General features: G+C 51.6%; 2 protein-coding genes across 2 annotated transcripts; both read right to left on the bottom strand.

The window, feature by feature from the left end:
- Positions 1–3,785: 3,785 nt before the first annotated feature.
- Positions 3,786–5,935, bottom strand: MRPS26 (mitochondrial ribosomal protein S26). Its single transcript, XM_041732242.1, has 4 exons — positions 5,674–5,935; positions 5,432–5,578; positions 5,216–5,339; positions 3,786–4,513 (listed from the first exon to the last, which is right to left on the bottom strand). Exons 1-4 carry the CDS (start codon positions 5,883–5,885, stop codon positions 4,376–4,378), a joined length of 621 nt encoding a protein of 206 aa, XP_041588176.1. The 5' UTR covers positions 5,886–5,935; the 3' UTR covers positions 3,786–4,375.
- Positions 5,936–6,139: 204 nt separating this feature from the next.
- LOC121478316 (progonadoliberin-2) lies at positions 6,140–8,488 on the bottom strand. Its single transcript, XM_041733268.1, is given in 3 exon segments — positions 6,140–7,212; positions 7,329–7,391; positions 7,394–8,488. Coding segments are annotated over 3 exon segments (423 nt in total). The 5' UTR covers positions 7,545–8,488; the 3' UTR covers positions 6,140–7,003.
- Positions 8,489–13,371: the final 4,883 nt, after the last annotated feature.

Genomic DNA, 13,371 nt, shown 5'->3' with positions numbered 1-13,371 from the left:
CCTTTCTGCCTGGGCACTGCAATTCTGACAGCAGCAGCAGGTAAGCCAGCATCAGCAGTTGAGGGCTTGGGGTCTGGCAGTGGTGGGCAAAGGTGCAGTAGCCAGGACTGACATTTAGGTGTCAAACTCAAAAGACCTTGACCAGCCACTCATAGGATGTCACAGTGGTTATGAAATCATCAGACACAAAATCCCACTCCTGGACCATCTCTCTCCTCCAGGAGGCAGCATTAAAAAGAAAAAAGAAGGGACACCTGGGTGGCTCAGCAGTTGAGTGTCTACCTTTGGCTCAGGGTGTGATCCCGGGATCTGGGATTGAATCCTGGATCGGGCTTCCTGCATGAAGCTTGATTCTTTGTCTATGTCTCTGCTTCTCTCTGTGTGTCTCTCATGAATACATAAATAATCTTAAAAAAAAAAATACTGTAGAATGTAACACAACTTCCCAGAGACTTTCAACCACTTACTTGTGTGTTTTTGTTTTTTAAAGATTTATTCATTTGATAGATCACATACAAGCAAGGGCAACTGCAGAAGGAAGAAGCAGACTCCTCACTGAGCAAGAAGGGAGCCTGACTCAGGGCTCCATCCGAGGATCCTGAAATCATGACCTGAGCTGAAAGGCAGATAGATGCTTACTTGACTGAGCCACCCAGGTGCCCCAACCACTTATCCGTGTTTTTACCCTTGGCAAGGAGAAATGCCAAAACATTTGGGGAAGATTATCAGATCTATGACTCACAGGGCCACCGTGGAGTACTGGTGAGGGTCGAACTATGCAGCTCTGACCTTGTCTTTATTGGGCACTTTTATGACAGCAGTGTTTTTCCTTACAGATTCCTGATTTCAAGGCCTTGGAAATGGAACAATGAATTGGGACCATATTCTGTTTCTTGACATGGATGTTCACATATATGGATTATGCACTTACTTGCACTAAGGAAATATTTGTTGAAGCAACCAATGAGAGAAATGCCGGTCTCAGGACTTGCGGTTGTAAACCTTGCTTTTGATTTCTTGTTTGGGAAAGCAAGAGAGTTCCAAGCTGACTCTTCCTGCCAGAATTCAGAATTGTCTTGATTTCATCAGTCAGCGGGACTTGTTTCCCAGGAAGAAACTGTACTTGTGCCAGGGACAATCAGGGGCCTAAGTTCAGGGGGAAACTCCCAAAGATTTCAGGGAATATTTGACACCTGTAACTATGTTCCACACAGAAAATTTGGAGTATACTGGAAAAATATGGGGAATGACTTAAGGCTTACTCAAGTCTACTGTGGCCTCTTTGATGGAAGAGATTAAGAAGTACCCAGTGCCCATTCATGTGGCAAATGCATTCTTCTTTTCCCTGTCCACTTGGACTAGTACAAGCAGTTTGCTTCTACCAGCAGCAGTATACCATTGCCATCCAGTCCAAGAGATGAGCAACTCTGCAGTGTTTTATTTTTAAAGATTTTTAAAAAAGATTTTATTTATTTATTCATGAGAGAGAGAGAGAGAGAGAGAGAGAGAGAGAGGCAGAGACACAGGCAGAGGGAGAAGCAGGCTCCATGCAGGGAGCCTGACGTGGGACTCGATCCCGGGTCTACAGGACCAGGCCCTGGGCTGAAGGCGGCGCTAAACTGCTGAGCCACCCGGGCTGCCCTATTTTTAAAGATTTTAAGTAATCTCTACACCCAATGTGGGGCTTGAGCCTATAACCCCAAGATCTACCAACTGAGCCAGCCAGGCACCCCAACAGCTCTAGTTTTGTACAACCTAATCCTTAAGACCTTGGCCACCCACCCCAGGACATCATGGTCGTCCACTTCACTGATGTCATGTTGCTTATCTTGGAGAATTGGAAAGGACAGGAATCCAGGTGTAAAACACCCATGCTTGACTCAAGAGATAAATCCCAGGGAAAAAATGCCCACCCAGCAAAGTTCCTGGGGGGTCAGCATACCTCTTCAAGTCAAACACAAATCTTGTCCCTCAATCTACCCTCACATGCATAAATCATGGTAGGTAGGCCTCAAGTCTTGGTGAAAGCACTTACGTTTGCATATTGCCCACAAAATAGAAGAGGCCCTGGTGTTTCTGAGGCCATCAGGGTTCTATTGGAGATAAAGCATTCTTCTGTGGGACACCACATAACTCTGCAACCTGGACCAGGTAAGATCTGAGCTTACCTGTGCACCTAACAGCACTCTATGATCCATGAGATGCAGGTACAGATGAGATTGGGCTTGCTTTAACCCTGAAGGTACCAGTAAGCTGCCTAATCTGTGTCTACACCAGTAAGATGGCCGAGGGTGAAGGATAAAAACATTGAAGCTTGGTTTACAGGTGGCTCCACATGATATACTGACATCAGCAGTGAATGCTAAGGACTTATAGCCTCATGGAGGACACTAAAGGACAGCTGTAAAGGAAAAGCTGCCCAGAGACAGAGTTTCAAGAAAGTATGACACAGTCTTTTCTACCTGAAGAGAAACAGCTTGTGTCCAAATTCTGGTGCAGAAAGCCAGGGACTTTAACAAGAATGAAACTGGACTTTCTGACACAGGCTGTGTCCCATGTGTAAAGCTCACCAACACTTCCACTGCAGGGGACCAAATGGTCCGCTTCTCACAACAAATCTCAAGGCTATGGGCACAGTTGTCTTGATCCATGGTCTATAACGTGCACCTATCAGCTTTCACATCACAAGTTATACTGAGCATCTGAAACTAAAGACTACACTGTCCTGTGCCTGGGCTCAGCACCAGAGGAAAGATGACCCACTATCAGCCTGGGGAGGGAGGTTATTGCCTTCAGGGGTGCAGGGCCTGATGGAGGCTGGGTGCAAGGCAGTATAACTATTAGCCCTCTGCTTGTACCTCTATACCTGCTACCTCACTTGAATGTTGAAGGATAGCACATATTCCCTAAATGGTTTTCATGTTTTAGGGGTTTCCAGACTCTCCACAACCTGGGAGTTGGGGAAAGAAACTAGGATTCTGTTCATTTTCCTCTGGTGGTATCTGGGCAAGTTCAGGTGAATTAGTGACAAAGAGCCAGCAACTCTGACTCTGAGAGACATGGACTTATGCTTGAATAGGGGCCATAAATCTATATGTTCACTTGTTGAACCTTGTGAATTTCAATTACAAGTAATTCTGGTACCCATGGCATTTGGTCCAAGTGCTAGATAAGCCACATTGATCTTCTAAAGGTCAATTAGGCCTCCCTTGCCAGTACCAATATGGTGTGCAGTCCAAGGAAGCTGGTAGTGCCAGGGCCATGTGGGTCATGGAAGCCTTGGGTAGAAAGGGCCACTGATAAAGAAATGGGGCTTCCTCCTTACTTCTGTGCCTTGGGCACACCAGACCTCAGCTGGCAAATCTTAGGATCAAGCAGAAGTGGGTCTTTGGCCAGTGGTTAGCTTGTGTCTCTGCTGCCCTTTTGTTACCTGGATACTCTGGCTAGAGTCCTAAAGCTCTAGATCAGGAGTTGGCAACCTTCTCTAAAAACCCATGTAACATGGGACACCTGGGTGGCTCAGTAGTTGAGCGCCTGCCTTCGGCCCAGGGCGTGATCCTGGAGTCCCAGTATCGAGTTCCACATTGGGCTCCCTGCATGAAGTCTGCTTCTCCCTCTCCCTGTGTCTCTGCCTCTCTCTTTCTGTTTCTCATGAATAAATAAAATCTTTTTTTTTTTTAATTTTTTATTTATTTATGATAGTCACAGAGAGAGAGAGAGAGAGAGGCACAGACACAGGCAGAGGGAGAAGCAGGCTCCATGCACTGGGAGCCCGACGTGGGATTCGATCCCGGGTCTCCAGGATCGCGCCCTGGGCCAAAGGCAGGCGCCAAAGCGCTGCGCCACCCAGGGATCCCTAAATAAAATCTTAAAACAAAAAAAAAAACCCCATGTAACAAATATTTTTTACACTTTGCAAGTCAAATAGTCTCTGTTACACAGCTCATTTCTGCCATTATAGTGTAAAAGTAGTCAACGAATGAATGTAGCTGTGTTCCAATAAAATTTTACAAAAACAGGCAGTAGGACAAATTGGGCCAAAGGACTGTAATTTGCCAACCTCTGTCCATGTCCTTGATGACACTTAGTAAATGACGTAGTTGATCGAGGGGACTGTGGTCCATTCTGCGCCACTGCGAGCTGGAAACCTCTAAGGTCTGCTGCTTTGCTGAGTCGTACATGGGTGTAGAACAGGACAGTATGTATGGGAACTGCCAACCAGGTGGTGGGTGTAGGGCAGAATGTGAGGAGGACCCTGGAATAGGCTGAGCCTCCTTCTTCCTAAGCAACATCAACAGATCTATTCCAGATCAGGCCCAACCCTCCTACCCCATACACACATGGTCCCTGGGTGGGCACTGTCCTTACTGGACCCCTACGAGCCCTTATGCTGTGGTCTGACCACCAGCCCTTCCCTGGTGATGGCCCAATTGTAGCTCTTCGGCGGCGAGTCCAATGCTTCTTCCACCCGTGCCTCCAGGTTCTCTCGGGTAATGAAATTTTTTGCTTCCTCCTATTGGGAGACAGAAAGCTACTGAATGGAAGTCTCCAGCAAAGGCCTGCTGACCTTTAGCCCATTGAGTCTCCAGTTCTCCCTCTGGATGGATGCTTGGTGCCCAGGTCCTCTGTGACCTTCCAGTGGAAGAGTATCAGGCAGCCTTATCATATTCCTCTTAGATAATTATCCACTGGACATCTCAGCCAGAACTCCAAGCACACCAGTTGTGACAATCTCGAGTCCCGCTGGGTTGAATGTTGCCTCAATGTCCCTCGTTAATCTCTGTCAAACTTGTTCTCCGCACCCATTACTTTAATTCAGACCTCATCCACTCTTACTGGATCACTCCCAAATGGTCTCCCTGCTTTTTAGTCTCACATCTGCCACCCTAGCCCAAAATATTAACACTTCAATGACTATACCCGCAAAACAAAATACAAACTCCTTGTGGAACTGGGGGCCCTTCCGGGGTATAGAGGCGGGCTTACCACCACCTAGCTACTCGGATACTTTACAATTCTAATGTCAACTCTCACCTCTGGGTGTCTGCGCCCGTCACTCTCTTTGCACTCCTCTCCCAAATCCTCACCTGCTAACTGAGACTCAAGGCTGCTCGCTCCCTCAGTGCGAGGGCCAGTGTCCCACTGCGCCGCGCCCAGGACTGCCGCCCAGGAGTTGTTCCCGGCCCTTAGCTCCAGGCCCGGAGACGCGACCCACCTGCAGCTGCAGCACTTCCTGCTCCTTGAGCTGCGCCCAGGCCTGGGCCTCTCGGGCCCGCCGGGCTTCTTCCTCCGCCTGTCGCTGCTGCTGCTCCCGCGCCTCCTGCCGCAGCCTCGCTAACCTGGGGTGGGGGCGAGGGCAAGAGGCTGAGACTGCGCGCGGCTGGGTCTGCCCCGCGCACCAGCGGCCTGCCCCGCCTCCCGGCCCACTCACCGCAGCTCGTGGAGCCGCTGGTTCTCCGCCTGGTTCCAGGCCATCAGGTCGCGATGCTCGGTGGCATCCTTCAGCGCCTTGCGCTCTGCCAAGACCCCGGCCCGGGCCTCGTGCGCCTTCTTCCGCACCTCAGTCACGAACTCCAGCCTGGGCGGAGACAGGCCCGCAGTCGGCACCCTCTCCGCCCGCCCTCTCCGCCTCACAGCCCACGGCGCCGGCGGCCGCCTCCCCTCGTCACACACCTGAGGGCGCGCACCGTCTGGCGATACTGCCGGTAACGCTCCGTCAGCACGAAGAACTCTACGGGATCCACCGTGGGCGGGGTCGCCACGCGCCCGACCTTGGACTTGGCCGGAAGGTCGTGGCGGGTCTTGCGGCCGCGCACGAGGAGCAGCAGCGGGGCCGGAGGCCCCCACCGGGGACCCGCGCCCCAAACTCTCAGCGCGCAAAGCATGGCCGAAGCCTCCCGCTTCCGGCGCGCCGCAGGGCATCACGGGGCCCGGAGACGACCGCGGGGCACCACGGGACGTGTAGTCCGCGGGCCCCGCCCCCCACCCCGGGAGCCCGTAGGGCGGGGCGGGCGCGCGCATGCACACCTCCGCGTGGTCCTCGGGCCCGCGGGCCTTGGCCGCACCCTCCCTGCAGGGCCTGCCCCGCCCCGCCCCGCCCCGCCCCGCCCCGCCCCGCCCCGCGTCCCTCCCGCCGGCGGGCGGGGCCCACGTCCCTCCAACCCCCGCGCTGGATAGTCTCAGTGCGCGTGGGCGGGGGACGGGACAGAGGAGAGAGCTCGAAGCAGCAGCTTCAGGGGCTTCGTATCTCTTTATTGGAGGGCGACAGGGCGCGGTGCTCTAGGTCCAGTCTGTGGGGGGAGGAGGTGATCATTTCAGAGGACGCCCTGGTCACCAGGCTGCCCGCCTGCGACCTTGCCCGCCCTCACCCCTCCCGACCTGGTCCGCCAGGCGGCCAGCTTGCTCTCTCATCCTGAGGACCCGCTTGCTGGCTAGGGAACCCAGCGTAGGGGCTCTGGAGCCCCTGGGCGTTGCCCACCCCAAACAAACCTGGTTTGTAAAAACCTGAGCTCACAACAACTTAAATTACGTAATGTTTTTGCCTAATACGAATTTACTTTTTCTCCTTCAGTTATGGCTTTCCCGTGCACTTTAAAATAAATGCAAAATAGTAATAATAATCCATCGCTGCACACTGGTCTTCTGCAATCACTGCATTTCTAGTGCGTCAGCCTTGGTTCTTGGGACCCCCTTACCTAATAGTGGAAGTTCACACCCCTCACCTCTTTTCACTGAGGGGCTGCTCACCTCCGGACATATGGGCTTCTCTTGACAAGAAAGAAGCCTGGAGGACCCTAGTACAGCCACTGTCTTGTGGAGGTTTTCAGTAGAATTCTCTCCACTCCACTAGTTACTTCTTTTAATTTAACATAAGTATCTTATAAATTGTCTAGAATTCTGGGAAATAGGAAGGATAGCAGATGGCATCCTGCTGCGTGCCCAGGGGTCATCTTAGTTTTAGCTCATTACCCCCCCTTTTGTCCACATATCCCCCAACAAGTTCTTAGCCACAATGGCCCCTGCTGGCCAATGCCAGGCCTCTCCCTGTACTTACTAGCAGTGTTTGCACCAGGTGCTGCTTTCTACAGAGGGGCCACCAGCCTGTAGTTCTGCCCTCCCAGGGCACACTGTTCTCAGGGGGAGCCAGGGCATTGCTTGGGAGGTTATGGGCGGTCTGGTCTGGGCTGTTTGCTGCAGTGCCCAGGACCCTTCCTCAGAAAGGAGCCAAGGCTGTGGCCTGCCCACTGCTCCCACCCTAGGCTCACAGTAGGTGAAGGAGCCCCAGCCAATACCTTCTTCCTCCCACTCAGGCGGGGGATACCTTTAACCCACCTGGGGGGCATGTGGGGGTGGCTGGGCTGAGCTGGAACCTCGCTTTCCTCCAGGGTACAGCCATGGGACCAGTGCTGAGCCTTCGAGGGTCCAAAATGAATAGTCAGCAGCAGCAGCAAGCCTGGCCTGCAGCTGGTCATGGCCAGCAGGGCTGCTGGCCCTGGATAACAGCACTCAAGACGACAGGCGCTTCCATCCATAACTCTTTCCATTTCTTCCAGGGCCCCTTAGACACCTGGCACTTCAAGGATAGCTTCAGTGTTTCCTAATGCCCTTCCCTCTTCTGCCACTCACTGCCCCTCATTCAAAGACTCTTGGGATCTGGACCCCAAAGGCTCCTGGCAACCAGCCTTCCCCAGAACCTCCTGGGACACAGAGGGTCCCAGCCTTGCCAGCAGAGGGCCTTCCTTTGTCTGTCAGGCCTACCCCTCCCTCCTTCAGGGATTCTAGAAGTGGGAGAAGGTTGGGAAGAGCAACAAAGGTTTTGGTAAGGGAAGCTCTCCAAGGGCCAGGCAGCAGTGTAGGGGCATTTGGGGCACCTGGTGCATGGCATGCTGCCTCTGTCCTTTGTCATCTCTCTTCCATGGCAGTTGGGGGTGTGGAATGGATGTGGTGGTGACATGGGCAAGTGTTTTGTTTTTGTTTTTTTTTTTTAAAAGATTTTATTTATTTATTCATGAGAGACAGAGAGAGAGAGAGAGAGGCAGAGACACAGGCAGACACTTGCCTGGGGTTGGGCAAGTGCTTCCACCCCTCATCCCTCCTATGCTAAAAGCAGCAGGCACAGGAACAGTGGTGCAGAGAGAAAGGTAAAGGGTTTTTTCCTGGGACATGGTTCGGGGTAGAGGGACTTGGGAGGGAGAAGAACAGTGTGTCACACACGCAGGACATACTTCCATCCAGGAGTCCCAGCCTTTGGGGAGAACAGCCTCTTTACTCACTGAGGGAAAGCTACGGAGGAGCTGGCTCCTTGAGGTGGCTCCTCCAGGTGACAGTGGATCCCCCGCCACCCTGGAGACAGCCAGCGCTAGGATTTATGGATCAGGAGACACCACACTGTTCCTGGTCCACGCACTTCAGTGATGTCTCAAAGAGGGAGGGGGCGCAGCCTGCCACCCAACACCCTTCTCTTATCAGTGTATGTTCCTAGTGTATTTTTAGCCACTGGCCCTGGGGTCACCAAATTGCTCCCTCTCCCTCCCAGGGATCTGAAGTACAAAGACTCCTGCTCCAGCCTGGCCAGGCCCTGAAGAATCACTTCTCTTCTCCCAGGTTGCATCCTCAAGCTCCCCCCCTTTGGCCTACAAAGCCCGGTCTTCTCTGATCCAGAAAGAAACAGCAGCCTGGGGGGTGGAAAATGCCTGGGGACCCAGAATCCCACCCAGCTGGCAGCTTGAGTAGGGAGCCCAGCAACCTGTGAAGAGTCTGGGGGAGGCTACGAGGGCCTGAGGCTTATCTGCCAAACTGCAAAATGGGCTGGATGGAGCGGTCCTCATCCATACACCTGGGCACCAGTGATGGATCACTCCAGATGGAGGCAGGTTTGGGTGGGGCACACCTACCCTCAGGCAGCTTCTCTTTCCTCCCAGCCAGCCCATGGGGGTGGGGGGGCTGCTAAGGGGGTAGTACAGCATCTGCAGGCTGGTAGCTGGTAGGACTATGAATGAGCAAGAGGTAGGAATAGTTTTGCCTCTCAAGGTTCCAAGCCCTCCCCATTCTGTGCTCAGCTAAGGCACTATTCATGGACTTGGACACAGCTAACCTAGGGCACGTGAAACATGCCTCCACCTATCAATCTGGGTCAGCCCAGCTTTTCACCACCAGCTATTAGCATGGGGGACAGGAGGGGGGCAGAGGCCTGTTTATAGGATTAATAGCCAATCTCTGCATTTGGGCTAAACAAATGCAAGAGCCAGGGTCAGGCTTGGTGTTGTGGTAGCCAGTCATTAGGAGAATAGGTGTGTGGGCAGCCTGGGGGGCCCAGCGGTTTAGTGCTGCCTTTGGCCCAGGGCCTGATCCTGGAGACCCAGGATCGAGTCCCACACGTCGGGCTCCCTGCATGGAGCCTGCTTCTCCCTCTGCCTGTGTCTCTGCCCCTCTCTCTCTGTCTCTCATGGATAAATAAAATCTTAAAAAAAAAGAGTAGGTGTGTCAAATCTTGTGGCAAAGATGGGGGAGGGGATGGCCTAATGGGCACCAGTCATTCATGGGTGCCTGGACATGAATTTCCAAAATGATTTATATTTAGTGGAGACCAGAGACAATATGTGGATTATATAGTTGTTTGGAGAAATAATACACTTTGTTCCTATATGTGTTGGTTAACCAAGTAATTTTTAGAGAAACATTTGTGGTTTAGTAAAAATGTTCAATAAACTAGCTTAGTTCTGGTTTGGGCTTACAGAATGTTTTATTCAAAGTCCCCTGTGTTTATTTTAAAAGAGGAATGGGGGGATCCCTGGGTGGCGCAGCGGTTTGGCGCCTGCCTTTGGCCCAGGGCGCGATCCTGGAGACCCAGGATCGAATCCCACGTCGGGCTCCCGGTGCATGGAGCCTGCTTCTCCCTCTGCCTCTCTCTCTGTGTCTATCGTAAATAAATAAAAATAAATTTAAAAAAAATAAAAAATAAATAAAAGAGGAATGGGGTGCCTTTATTTTTTCTGTAATTTGTAGTTTTTCCTAAAAAATTCAAATCAGAATAAAGCTTCCCAGGGGACGCTCTAGTTCCTTTCTTTCTGGCAACATACATAGCTTTTCAAGAATGTTTCTGTCCTCTTCCAGATTACAGACTCTAAAATTCATCCTCGTATCCCTCTCAGCAGGGCACAGAAAGCTGGTTGTTCACCACTGAGCTCCAACTCATGCTTGCCCGGAGGACAGGACTTCATCTGTCTGGGAGCTGCTTGTAGTCAGTTGGGAAAGCAGAGGCTTAGAGCTGAGTGCTCAAGTGCTGCTGGAGCAGAGGGACATAAACCCCTGATCAGATGGTCTGGGCAAAGGATGACAATGAGTTAGCTAGGGTCTGCACACAGGGTAAGCTGCGGTGCTTCCACGTAAGAACAAAATGGAGAAGAGTCCACACAAGAACTGCCAGTGGATCTGGATCCCCAGGCTCGGGGTGGAGGGAGAGAGGTGCAGAGAATGCTGGAAAACTGCAGGAAGGGATGGTAGACTCTGGAGAGACCAGGTGAACCCCTCAGCCGTGGGTGAGACAGGTGCCTGTGGGTCACCTTTTGCAGTCACTTGGCAGGAAGCAGGCTATGCCAACCTGTAGCTCAGGGCTGGGGTAGGGCTGAAAGTCCACAGCATACAGATCACAGGAATGCTTGGGCTCTGAGGATGGAGAGAGGAGGAGCAGAGGCTACAGAGTGAGGATAAAGTCAGAAGGGAGGAAGGAGCCAGAGGGCAGAGAGTGGATCCTTGGCAAAAGGGAACAAGGGAATCTGGGGGGATTAAGTGTGACAGAAGATCGAGTGAGTCTATCACAAAGGCAGAGGACTACAGGCCTGGTGGAGGTGCCTTTTTTTAAAAAAATTAAAACCAAAGACTTACGCTTTTGGTGGTGGAGTGCTGAGGGAAACTGAACACCCATGAGGGTGCTGACTTGACGAACTGGGGTCTGAGCACAGTGGGCACTGGATGCCTCGCTCCCTGTTCTGAGAAGTCCTCACAGGCTCTAGCTTTAACTCCATGCAGCACAGCTGACCAACTGAGGGGCGGGCACTGGATGAAGCAGTCACCCCTGCTGTGCCCACACAATTGAGTGGTGTGAACCCTGATACACTTACCCCTTAGCCTTGACTAGTTCCTGTCAGGTTTATGTCTCTTTCAACAGTGCAAGTCCTGCTTGGAGACATCTGTTTAGCAGCCAGGTGATATTTAAAATACTGGCCCAGAGGCGCCTAGATGGCTCAGTTGGTAAAGCATCTACCTTTGGCTCAGGTCATGATCTTAGGTTCCTGGGATGGAGCCCCACATTGGGCCCCTGCTGAGTGGGGAGTCTGCTTCTCCCTCTCCCTCTGGCCCTCCACCCTGCTCATGTTTTGTTTTTCTCTCTCTCAAATAATAATCTTAAATACACACACACACACAGCCACCAAGCAAATCTGCATGGATTTCAACAGAAAGGGGGAGTAGCCAGGCCACACTGGTGAGCTGGTAATCAGTCCTTCGGTAGGAACCCTTGTACACACTAGTAAGCTGCTCCACACCAGCCCTAGTAACAGGAGGTAGGCAGCCTGCTGGGAGGTAAGGAGGCAACCCAGGACACGTGAGGGACTCTCCTACAGATTTGCTATATAGCTTGCTGACCCAAGGCCTGCGGCCTCCTCCACCTGCCAGGACTTGGTCACAGAGGCACCAAAATGTAGCTTGCATAGAGCCAGGGTCTCCTTCTCAAACATGGCACCTCTCATCAGAAATCCTTCTCAGATTGCTTAATTTGCCCATGCTTCCTTGAAAACCACTGAGTTTTGAATTTATTGTTACTTGGAGTTCCTTAGTTCTTACAGAAGGACTAAGTACTTCTGACACCCACTCACTTCTCAGAAACTTCCAGAGGTTGTCTGTTATGGTGCCCCTGCCTCCTGAAGATATCCTGAGTATGTGCTGAACCTGGCTCCCATCTTAGAGCCACCACACCTGTTCACCTTCTGGAGGGTTCTGAGGCCTTCAGTAATGTGGCTCCATGTGACTTTGCCTCCTTTCATTTATCCACATTCCCGGCATCCCTTGGATCCAGCTCAAGTCCCACCTCTGCCAACAAGTACAGCAGCAATGACCTCTGACTGTGCTTCCCATGGCTTGGGCTGTGGTGCCATTTCTCACTCCTGACAGCCTGAGTAGCCCAGGGCCTGTCCCTGCTCTTTGAGAAAGTCCCCATGGGTTGTAAGACTCTCTTAGCCCTGTATTGACATGTGTGGCAACCAGTTCACGCTCCTGTTCCCATGATGAGCTGCTCATGAGGGTAAGAGGCAATGAACAGACCCACCCTCCCAGCTGTGCCAACTAAAGACTACATTTCCCAATATTCCTATAGTCACACAGTGTAGCCTTATGACTAGGTTTTGGCCAATAGGATAGGAGTGAAAATGGAAAGAACTTTTCTTCATGTCCTTAAAAATGAAGTTGCTTGCTATTTTCTTTTTGCTTGTCCATAAGAAAAGACAGTGATCCAGCTTCAGCCGTGAGGACAAGAATAACATTCTAAGGGCACCAGAGTAGCTCAGTAGTTGAGCATCTGCTTTTGATTCAAGTCGTGATCCTGGGGTCCTGGGATCAAGCCCTGCATCAGGGTCCCTGCAGGGAGCCTGCTTCTCCCTCTGCCTGTGTCTCTGCCTTTCTGTCTCTCATGAACCAAAAAATAAAATCTTACAAAACAAAACAAAAAGGAATAACATTCTAAGGGGCACTGGGACAAGATGGGAGAATACTGGGTCTCTGGACTGAGCACACCATTACATGAGAAATAAATGAACATCCACATGACTTAAAACACAAATGCCAGACATTTTTATATAATGTCAGGCTTGATATCAAGTTGGAATTGAAGACTCCTACTATCCTGGCCTCTGGATCTGAGACACTTCCATATAAAAGTCCTGGAAATGAGGGCAGATATAAAAGGAAATGAAAGCTATTTAATCTAGTAAGTGTGGGTATAAAGACTTATCCTGGATAGAGTGACACAATCCAGACAATTTTGTAGCAAAGCACCAGGGAAGTTGGACTGGACTTAGTCAGCTATCTCCTCTTTCTTCCATGCCCCTGTGCCAGGGAAACACTGAGGATGTTGGCCATCTTCCAGGGAGCAAGGCTGGCTGGGATCACTGTACCAAAGATGTGCTGGGAACGAAAGGTGAGTCCTGGCAACTAGCTGAGAGCTGGAGAGGCTGTGCCATTGGAAAGGAGTTGAGAGGATGGCGGTTTGTGAGACCAGTTGAGACAGAACACTAATTAATAAGCAGGGCCAGGAGTGGCCTAGGTAAGAGCCCCAGCCCTGGTATGGCTGCCCCACCCCAGACAAAGGGAGACGCTTCC

The sequence above is a fragment of the Vulpes lagopus genome, chromosome 18, assembly GCF_018345385.1.
Source record: "Vulpes lagopus strain Blue_001 chromosome 18, ASM1834538v1, whole genome shotgun sequence".
Taxonomy (NCBI): domain Eukaryota; kingdom Metazoa; phylum Chordata; class Mammalia; order Carnivora; family Canidae; genus Vulpes; species Vulpes lagopus.
The sequence above is the reverse complement of the archived record's forward strand: the minus strand, read 5'-3'. Positions and strand labels throughout refer to the sequence as shown.

Bases quoted from the DNA above. Each gene is read 5' to 3' on its own strand.
- MRPS26 (XM_041732242.1), bottom strand. From the start codon at position 5,885: ATGCTTTGCGCGCTGAGAGTTTGGGGCGCGGGTCCCCGGTGGGGGCCT. The intron at 5,340-5,431 runs GTGAGTGGGCCG...CCCCCACCCCAG, and splicing joins CAGCGGCTCCACGAGCTGCG to GTTAGCGAGGCTGCGGCAGG. The intron at 4,514-5,215 runs GTGGGTCGCGTC...GTCTCCCAATAG, and splicing joins AGGAAGTGCTGCAGCTGCAG to GAGGAAGCAAAAAATTTCAT.